Source organism: Periplaneta americana, chromosome 11 (assembly GCF_040183065.1).
Source record: "Periplaneta americana isolate PAMFEO1 chromosome 11, P.americana_PAMFEO1_priV1, whole genome shotgun sequence".
NCBI classification, from domain to species: domain Eukaryota; kingdom Metazoa; phylum Arthropoda; class Insecta; order Blattodea; family Blattidae; genus Periplaneta; species Periplaneta americana.
The window spans coordinates 126933351-126944427 of NC_091127.1; the positions used below are offsets into that span (position 1 = coordinate 126933351).

Consider the following 11077-nt stretch of genomic DNA (forward strand, 5'->3'; position numbering starts at 1 on the left):
TGAGATGGGCAGGGCATGTAGCACGTATGGGCGAATCCAGAAATGCATATAGAGTGTTAGTTGGGAGACCGGAGGGAAAAAGACCTTTGGGGAGGCCGAGACGTAGATGGGAGGATAATATTAAAATGGATTTGAGGGAGGTGGGATATGATGATAGAGACTGGATTAATCTTGCACAGGATAGGGACCGATGGCGGGCTTATGTGAGGGCGGCAATGAACCTCCGGGTTCCTTAAAAGCCATTTTTAAGTAAGTAAGTAAGTATTATAAATATTGTGTCATTTCTTGAAGTGAATTTATTAGAGTAGTTAAACAGAAAATACTAACATCGACGACCAAAACAACTAATAAGGTATTTTGCTAACAACTTCAAATTAATGTAACTGAAAATATTGAGATTAGGACAAATGTTTATATGAGGGTTTTTGCTCAGAATATCTTCGGAAATAAGCTCAGTAAGTGACGGTAAATCCTCGTGAAACACCCTGTATATTATACAATCTCTGATAAGTGGCTCTTCGTCCACACTTGTGGAGTAACAGTTAGCGCGTCTGGCCGCGAAATCAGGTGGCCCGGGTTCGAATCTCGGTCGAGGCAAGTTACCTAGTTGAGGTTTTTTCCGGGGTTTTCCCTCAACCCAATACGAGCAAATGCTGGGTAACTTCCGATGCTGGACCCCGGACTCATTTCACCGGCATTATCACCTTCATATCATTCAGACGCTAAATAACCTAGATGTTGATACAACCCAATAAAAAATAAATAAATAAGTGGCATTTCATAATCTCATACAGCAGAAACTATGACATAACCTAAGTAATATAAATAAGATAGGCTTAAATGATAGAAACGTTTAAATTAAGGATGATGAAATAAACATGAGTCATTTTAAAAGGTGCAATAATTGAGAGTACAATGTTGGGAAACAAAGAAACAAATGCTATGGAGGTAATTAAAACAAACAAATTCTAGGGAAATGATAACAAAGAAATGCTAGGGAGGTGATAAAAATTGTAGAATATGCAGCCATGATAGGTTGAAACACGTCGTTCCTTTACCGTTTTATTGGTCAAAAGTGGTATGACGTAGTATAAATGTAATAGTCCACGAAAGGCTTGGTAAATCCTTCCTGTTACATGTAATTATATTCAGTTGCTGTATCGTCTTTCATTATAGGAATTTGCTATATAATGTGGCAAGCATAAAGAAACGCTTTTGATAACACTTGACAAATGTAAGAATCGGGACACACATACATTTCCTGTGAGAGGGAGGGAGGTCTGCATTTTCCTGTTAGGAGTCGAATCTCAGTTCACCGGCCCTGTTGCTACATACGCGTATGCTGCTACTTGAGGCATACCGTAGTAAGTAATACAGGGTGCTATGCATTCACATTTCGCTAGCCCGTGCTACGAGCGTGCTAATCTAACCCCGGCTCTCGAGTGATTACTTGTACAGGATTCATATCATATCATATCATATATCATATCATGTCATATCATATCATATCATATCATATCATATCATATCATATCATATCATATCATATCATATCATATCATATCATATCATATCATATCATATCATATCATATCACATCACATCACATCACATCATATCATATAATATCATATAATATAATATATCATATCATATCATATCATATCATATCATATCATATCATATTACATCATATATCATATCATATCATATATCGCTAACCCTGGTTTATGAATACGAAAAACGTTAGTTCGCTGATCATCCACCGGAAGCCCGAGCTAAGAATGTCTAGGAATATGGCCGTTAAAGTATATTCTCAACTGTAGGCATCGGTTACATTTAATTTGTACAGTCCTGGTGTATAGTAATGAAATCTTCACGAGTTAGTTGTATTCTATTTCGCGCAGTTAGAAGTGAATTATAATTAATGCATCTGTTTGATGCATTCGCGGTCCGGAGCTCCACGAGTCGCGCAAATTGCAAAAGTAACAACAGTCTCCCTCAATAAACATGGCTACGCTAATAATAGAAGCCGAAGAACTGTCTGCACACAGACACGTCTTTAACGCTCTTTGCTCGGAGCAGTGTGGCGTTTATGTACGGTTATTAAGTTAACAGTCAGAAAAGTTAAATTAACTTTATACTGCAAAGCAGCACGAACATTACCCTTCAGCCGAGAAGCTTTTATCTTTAAGTCTTCCTCGAAGGAAAATTTAAAGTAGCTCAGGCATAAACCTAGTTCTTCCTTTTTTAGAGGGTCTGTCTGCTACCCAAATTTGAACACACTGCAGCCTTTCGTTAACTTATTTTTCTATCATGGGCCTCAGTGATATGAAATGTTGTTGTACAGAGACATCTGCAGTCTTAATCGAGACGTTTGCTCATTGAGACACCTGTGCGCAAAGCAGTGGATTTGATATGGCGAAGACCAATACGGATGTTCTGTACTAGCACCAACAGATACAGCTCGTGTACTTTGAGGGTTGCGCTTTGCGTGTACATTTATTTTCCAGCATATAAACACTGAGGATTTAAGTAATGTATTAGTATATTAGTATAAGATTATGTCTCGTGACGAGAATATTGTACGAAATGGAAATATAAAAATTGGAAATTTATCCTTTGAAGAGGTGGAAAAATTCAAATTCCTGGGAGCAACAGTAACAAATATACTCGGGAGTAAATTAAACACAGAGTAGATATGGGAAATGCTTGTTATTATTCGGTTGAGAAGCTTTTATCATCCAGTCTGTTGTCAAAAAATCTGAAAGTTAGAATTTATAAAACAGTTATGTCACCGGTTGTTCTGTATGGTTGTGAAACTTGGACTCTCACTTTGAGAGAGGAACATAGGTTAAGGGTGTTTGTGAATAAGGTGTTTAGGAAAATATTTGGGGCTAAGAGGGATGAAGTTACAGAAGAATGGAGAAAGTTACACAACACAGAAATGCACGCATTGTATTCTTCACCTGACATAATTAGGAACATTAAATCCAGACGTTTGAGATGAGCAGGGTATGTAGCACGTATGAGCGAATCCAGAAATGCATATAGAGTGTTAGTTGAGAGGCCGGAGGGAAAAAGACCTTTGGAGAGGCCGAGACGTAGATGGGAAGATAATATTAAAATGGATTTGAGGGAGGTGGGATATGTTGACAAAGACTGGATTAATCTTGCACAGGATAGGGACCAATGGCGGGCTTATGTGAGGGCGGCAATGAACCTCCGGGTTCCTTAAATCCAGTAAGTAAGTATTACTATATTAAGTACTCTTAAAAACAACTCAAAATGCCAATTTTTTTGTGTTCTAGATATAAAAACCAGGGAAAGCTTTTTACCTTCAATAGGGTCTCGAAAGAATCTGAATTACATGCTTTCAACATTAACAAATATAACTTCTTAAATTGCGCCTCAAAAGTGATAGCTATTAAACAAAAATAACTAATTTAAGTAAGGAATTGCTGGCTACTGTTTCATTTTGGGAGATGCGAAGGAAAAATTGTAATAAAAATATATGCAACCTCAACAGCAAGCTATGTTAGCTTAGATGATATCCCGATCAGGGATTATATTCAGTACTTGTAAGAGTCTCCGAAGTTTACGCCTGCATTTTACAATGAGACGATACGAGGCCTACAGTAAACTCTCGATTAACTGGGATGTTTATTATCCAGGATGATCCGTAGTGAAAAAAATATATATATATGCCGATAAATAATATAGTCTATGTATAAAATAAGAAAGTAGGGGAACCTTGACTCCAAAAATCTATTTCATGAATAATAATTTAATGTAGATTAAATATTATTTATTGTCTTCACATTTTCAAAATCATTCTACACAGTACTTGTATTCAAAACTGCATGTTCTTAAGCTATATGAATAATCATAATAAGTATTACTGCGATAATATTATATCATCCTATTAAAAACTGCATTTGATTTTTCTGAAACTAGAGAAAAAAATAAGAGGAATTCAATCCCGAAGACCTTTCCCTATTAAAAAAAAACATTGGTGGCTGCATATCCTGTTTTCGTGTACGGTACTTACAATACTAATGATTAAAATGGCAATATTCACCTTCGACAAAGTTCCTATTTTTTTTATTCGTGCACCTCGTTCTCATAGTTCTCGTTTAGGTTCATGAACATTATATTCTGCGTACTCCAGATTTCCCAATCCATATCTTAAGAGGAATCGCTCAGTATTATACAAGTTTACAGGATTATTTATTGTAAATTAAGTTAAATTGTGAGGTAAGAAAATAATTGTATTAAATTGTACTAAGTTATACAAAATAATTTTAAATATGACTTTGACACGCATGAAAATCAACAAGTGGGAGAACATAACTAGCATATGACATAATATATCCCTACAACATTTTGTGCCGCATGGAACGCTCTTGCCATCTAACGGTAAAACTTTGCATAAGATCCCTATTGTCAGGTAACTCCACCTCAGAGATGCAGAACTGAGAGAGAGAGAGAGAGAGAGAGAGAGAGAGAGAGGAAGCATGGGGAAAGCATTGGCTCCCCTTCCACACTCCATCGGCGTTGAATGACGTTTCCGTGACCCGTCCACAACCATGTAGCACTAGACACTGAATACAAATCCCCTCTACTGTACCACGTCAATGACGCGTGGGGTGAAAGGAAGGGATGAATGACGTATTCCAGCTTGTGTCGTATACCACAACTATCGCCCAGTTCTGCATGCCTGCTGTACCTTAAGCTCGCTCCATGAGAGTTCTTGCAGGTACCCTAGATCTCAAGCACGGAATTCGAGACCTTTACTTAACTTTCAAAAGGAGCTTTCAGGGACTTTAATCGCCTCTAAAAAAATCAATCGTCCTCAGATGGCTTTGATCCCACGAATTTTGATCTAATAGAAACACGTAAACACTATACCTCCGAAACAATATTATTGAGTGTACCTACTTCCTTCAAGGGAACACTATACTGAAATGTTCAAGTTCCATATTTTTAAGGGTCCACAATAGCGAAATCAATAACTAGCCTACCATACGTATGAAGCTAGATTCACCAAATTTTGATCATCGGTATAGCTGGGTAATAATGAAAATGTACAAAATTTCATCCGCCTATGATAAGTGGTTTGCATTTTATTAAAATACAGTAGACCATCGATTATTCGAATACCAATCAACCGAAACATCGGTTAACCGAAAACGTTCCAGTCGGCAAATTCAAATTTGCGCGCGCGCCATTTAGAAGTTTCGCTAGCGCTGTTTGCGAGATTTAGCGGCAAAAAAAAAAAAAAAAACTAGTCTCAACTCTGAGGCAAAAAAAAAAGGACTTCTTTTCCTAAACTTTAGGCCTATTTTAATGGCCATTTTGAACTTGTCGGACTAGGCTAATCAGTTCTCTGTGTTATTTGTAAGACGTGTGTATGTACAGTTCTGTGTTTAGTATCAGTGTTTCTTTGTTTTCTACTGCTCCTATGACACCGGTACAAATTGTTTTCTTAAATGATCCGTTATCCGAAAAATCAGTTATCCGAACACCCCCGTCCCCAATTGTTTCGGATAATCGATGCTTTACAGCAATGGTCGTCAGCACTCGCTGAAATGTGCAATGGGTACGAAGTGCCGTCCCATGCGCATCGTCGTGCAACAGGGAGAGATAGAGAGCATACCCGCTAGCAGCTACGAGAGCACTATAGAGCACTGCGTTTTCCGCGGGTAAGAGAGACTAGCCCCAGCGTGCTCTGTGCTGACGACCCGTGCTCTACAGTATTGAATCACTTTATATAAAAGATTCCTTGCGCCACAATTTACATTATTATTGACTGATATTCACTTATATGGTTCCTTATATACATGGGGTCAAAACTTACTGTAGGTATTGCTGTAAAATTAATCAGTAAATTGCTTGATTTTGTTATAAAAGAATAAAAAATATTAATAATTGTGAAAAATTCCTAGTACTTTACCGATTCACTGTGCAAAAAAAATTGTGGCGCAAGAGATTTTTTTACATAACGCTATATAATATTTTATTAAGATATTAATAAAATGCAAACCACTTATCATAGGAGGATGAAAATTTGTACATATGCTATTATTAACCCGATATACCAGTAAGTCCACACTTGTGGAGTAACGGTTAGTGCGTCTTACTCGGGTTCGAATTCCGGTCGGGGCAAGTTACCTGGTTGAGTTTCTTTCCGGGGTTTTCCCTCAACCCAATATGAGCAAATGCTGGGTAACTATCAGTGCTGGACTCTGAACTCATCTCATCGGCATTATCACCTTCATTTCATTTAGACGCTAAATAGCCTGAGATGTTGATACAGCGTCGTAAAATAACCCGCTACACCAGTGATAAAAATTTATGAATTTAGCTTTAGAAACATGGAAGTTGTAATTTCAGTATAGTGTCCCCTTAAAGGGATAGCCTTCGAATCCAGGAATGTTATTTAAGGTAAATTATAAAGCAAGTACCTTGATATTCATCATCAGTATTGGACCAGAGATTTACTGAAGTTTTCTGCTTCTCGCTGACAGATTTCTGTGCAGGTGTTCGGATTGCAAAGGTCACTTATATTCGAACCGAGTTATAGAAATCAGGTCCTAGCATTATTGCGAGCATTATGAAAGACTTCCACTAGGTAGTTCAAATATGAATTAAAAGGGGAACTGTGTTAAAATGTTAAGTACTCAAGGGAGTGTAAAATTAAAATAAGCTGACGAATAGAGGTTTTATTTTATTCCAGATATTGTATAATCTAATAATTTCATTATCATTTTATCCTCTCTTATCGTCTCTGGATATTGAACAATGAAATGCATCTCAATGAGAGAAACGCTTCATCACTGCACAGTGAACTGCCAATATTTTGAATTTTAAAAGAAAACATAAACATTTTTTTAATTGTAAAAATATTTTTATATAGCAGAAGGACAGTATTTTACACACACTAATTTTCATTATTGTACAAGGTACAATAATGGAGGAAAAACATTTTGACTTTTTCCAAGCTTTTACTACTGTAAGCTATACCTAACCCCTTTAGATGAAAAACTGATTAATAGAGAAAAAAAGATTTTAGTAGTGAATTTTCAATATAAGAGATTTACTCTTTAGATTAATATGGAAACCCTGTGTCCGCAGATATTCCGGCCGATCCCATGCAGGATGGAGGCCATGAACCAGACGACATCTTCGCCGCCAAGCTTCAACCCCAGGCGAGAGTCCACGACTTCCACAACCCTCGATTTCCAGGACGGGTCCAGCGGAGGAGGCAACGGGTCAACGACGTCGGCGCCGCCCACCGTGAGCTCGCGCGAGCAAATGCGCATCGACTTCTATCGCACTTACGACGTGATGACGGGCGTGCGCATCGCCGCGACGCTGGGCGGCTTCTTCAGCCTGATGGTGCTGTTGGTCGTGTACAAGAGCAAGTGCAAGTCCAAATCGCTAAGCGACGAGCACCTCAACGCCGCGGCGGCGGCCGTGGCCATCCAGGACGAGGAGGAGCAGCTCGCCGCGGCGCTGGACGCCGCCGCCGCATCTTTCTATTCTCGGACGATGTGTACGGGCGGCGGGCGTCGCTCGCTTGGGAACATGAGCGCCCCGGCGCTGGTGCTGACTCGAGGCGGGAGGCGCTTCTCCTCCATCGGCGGCTACACGACGCTGGAACCACCGTCTTGCTACTACTACCAGCGAGGCAAAAGTCTTCCTGGATCTGCCCTCAGGTTCCATATGCGTAGCGCGGACGAGGAGAAGGGCAGCGCCTCTCCGGTGCCTTCCTTCAGGGATCGCAGCCACAACGACGTCGAGGAAGAGGAGGAAGACTCGGTTACAGCCGGCCCGTGCTGTTACCACCAGTTCCTGACGGTCCCTTCTGGCCAGGACGCGCGAAGACTAAGCTCCATCACGTGCTCAAGCTCCGATACGTCCTACCTAGAGCGCCGGGGATCTGCCGTGGAGCTAGGGATTCCGGCGCCTCCCCCCTTCCCTCACAGATCCCGAGGAAGGGGTCGGCTCAACCCCGACATTAACATGGCTGAAGAGCCCTGGGACTTCTACTACCCCATAGATATTCAGGTGATACAACCGACGCCGGAAGTGTCACCGTGCGGAAGTGAAAGAACTCTGTACGACCACCCGATGGAGCTGGGGCCTCACGGTCTCAGACCTCCATCACGAGGGTCTGTGGCCGAGTCGACGACATCTAGCTTGAACGTTTCCTCGAGGCTAGCACCCCTTGCATCTATCAGCAGTATCGGCGGTTCCCTCACGGAGTACCCTGATTTTGACGATATACATTCCGTAGGGTCTGACTCGGTGTTCCTCGACGAGGGAGAGGAGCTCGACACCGAGGACGAGGTCGAAGGTTTCTCAACGGACAGCGAGGACGATGGATTCGATACTTATCGACCCAGAAGACCGTGGGAGAAGATCGAGGACACGAGGTTCTCCCTGTCTCCATCTCCGCCGCCTCACATCCCTTATTCTCAACATTTCCTCCAAGTGCCCTCAACGTCTTGTCACAGGTCATTCGCACCCCTTGGTCACTGGGGGGTGGCTGGTAGCAACGGGTTCAGGCCAAGGCGACGACTGTCCGCTCCAGGTTGTCACTACTCCCACAGCCGAAGAAATAAATCCTCTTGCGCAACAATCAGTGCCAAAGTGGCAGAGACGGCGGTAGACGCGGGGGATCTCCCAAGTTCAAGCAGGTCGTGCGAAAGACTGGGCGGTGACGATATAGCTAAGAGAGCGCCATATCCCCTACCTCCGAGGGATATAGACAGCACCTCTAGTAGTGACAGTCTCACCTTGCTCACACATTCGCGCACATGCTCGCCACGACGTCGGCCGAGTAAGGAGAAGCAGCCAGCAATTCAGCAGCAGCCACCACCATCACCACCTCCAGAACCACAACCGCAGCAACAGTCTTCGTCATCTCCCTATCGCAGTGTCAAGTCCTGCGAGAGTCTCCTTACCAAATCCATTCCTTCCCCTTCCTCCAAGATGCTGGCTCTGCCTTCCTTCCCTCTGCTAGCAAGAGGATCCTGCGAGCACCTAATCAGGGCGTTGAACGAGAAGACTTCAGCACCACCACTCAAGAACTGCTCCTGGTCCCAAGAGACATTGTTTTGAGACAAAATTGTTGTGTAATGCACCATATCCACTACGACAGGGTCTCTCTTCACATTTTTCAATATATTTTTCCCTCAAGATTGTTAAGAATGGTTTAATAATGAAGAAGAACTCTACCTTCTCCCTCGAAGCTTTGAAAAAACTTAATGAATTTTAGCTTTAGTGTTATATATATCTTCGTCGGACAATATTCTATTAACAAAAATAAAACGATCAGGGTCTCATTAGTTAAGCAAATAAATTTGAAAGGTATTTTGTGTCTGGACGGTTACAGTGAGATTTCCTTGGCTGTGTACCAATGAGCCCTGATATCTTCCTAGAAGAATAACCTCGACATTGAAACCGACCACGTCCATTAGCGATAATCTGAGATTACAATTTATAGAATTACGGGTTGAAGGATCGATAATGTTCTCCTATACTTAACAGTAGAGGATACATGTAGAGTAATATCCCGTAGAATTCTCCGTTCACCTTAGTGAGATTTAAATGTGGACTTGGTCAGTTTTGACGCGTTTTGTACAGAGTGTTTTGCGACGAATTCAAGATAATTGTTAGGGATGCATTTGGAGCAATATACAATGTATAACCACGAGTTCTACCTTTCTCGAATACATGCGTTTAAGTTCCAAAAGTTCTCTTTCCTAAGCTTATACCATCAACTTTTTAATTCCGTCTGTAATGATAAATCGAAATATTCCCTCCAATACATTAAATGGACGAGGCAACTTCTATGAGATTTCTGTCATTGATAACTAATTTTTGTGACGTGCCGATCATGCAACAAAATGTAAAATTTTATTTTCTCATATTTATTTACTGGTTATAACTTCAGGGATAAAACAATGAAGCGTGGCAATATTCGAGTTTATAATTTCATATTGGTTTAGTTGCAATGTGTACAGTATATTCCACCTTTAAGAATATAAAATACATAATTTTTAGCAGTTAAAGAATCACGTGGTATAGAGGGTTGCTTTTGTTTGTTTCAAATGTATTGCATTAGGTTACATACTTCTCGGAACCTATTTCATAGTTCTACATTCGGTAAATAGTAACCAAGATGTGTTGTATATGAGGTGATAAACTTTTACAGTTAATATGTTTTCAAGTCATATTGTGTTATCTTGACATATTTATACATTTGAAAGCTTCCTTCGTCTTTTGTAAGTTATTCTTTGCTTCATCGTTGAGGAGCAACTAAATCTTCACATTTTCGTAATTATTGTGTATTTTGCTACACCTTTAAGGGGAGTCAGAGGTGAAATTTTCGAACAAAACAGAAGAAAAAATGAAAATTTGTTTTTTTTTTTTTCATTTTTATTATCTTTATTTTGATATTCCGATGTTAGTTTTTGATTTTGTGCCCTTAAAAGTATGAAATTAAAACCAAGATAACTGTATTACTATATTATTCCCATAATAAACTAATACTTATCATTATTTATATACCTTCTCTGAACATATAAATAAAAAGAAATATTGAAAATTTCTTACAATATGGTGCATGAAGCATTTTATATCAAACGATATAAAGTTTTATAGAATTATTAATATTTACAGAACTATTGTACTTAGAAAGTTGAAACTTGGTACGTCCATTACTAATAACATACTTAGTATCCATGATCAATTTCAAACAAATCGGATAAATTTTGTGGATTTTGAAATATTCACCTCTGCCTCCCCTTAAAATGATATATATTTTTTAAGTTTTAGAAGCTTTGTAATGCTTTCATCTTCAAAGAAAAGAATCCGAAATAGTTCGCATATATTAAAAATATCATTTATGGTCAGGTGCATCAACGTCGGTTATGACTTAAACAGGAGATTAACCACATTAATATTTAACCGACCACATTCAAGCGCTTAAAGGGGATAACCAGTGATTAGTATTAAAATAAAATGAAAGCCCTATTTACTGCTAATGCTTTCGAAGAGAAATTAC

At 39.8% G+C, this 11077-nt stretch overlaps 1 protein-coding gene across 1 annotated transcript in view; it reads left to right on the plus strand.

Moving 5' to 3' along the window:
- The window catches only part of LOC138709329 (uncharacterized), a 619328-nt gene extending 610066 nt beyond the window's left edge, over positions 1-9262 (plus strand). Inside the window, exon 3 of the mRNA XM_069840022.1 lies at positions 7138-9262. Coding sequence (XP_069696123.1) covers positions 7162-9129 — 1968 coding nt within the window. The 5' untranslated portion in view covers positions 7138-7161 and the 3' untranslated portion in view covers positions 9130-9262. The remainder of the gene's footprint in view (positions 1-7137) is intronic.
- The last annotated feature ends 1815 nt before the right edge of the window (positions 9263-11077 follow it).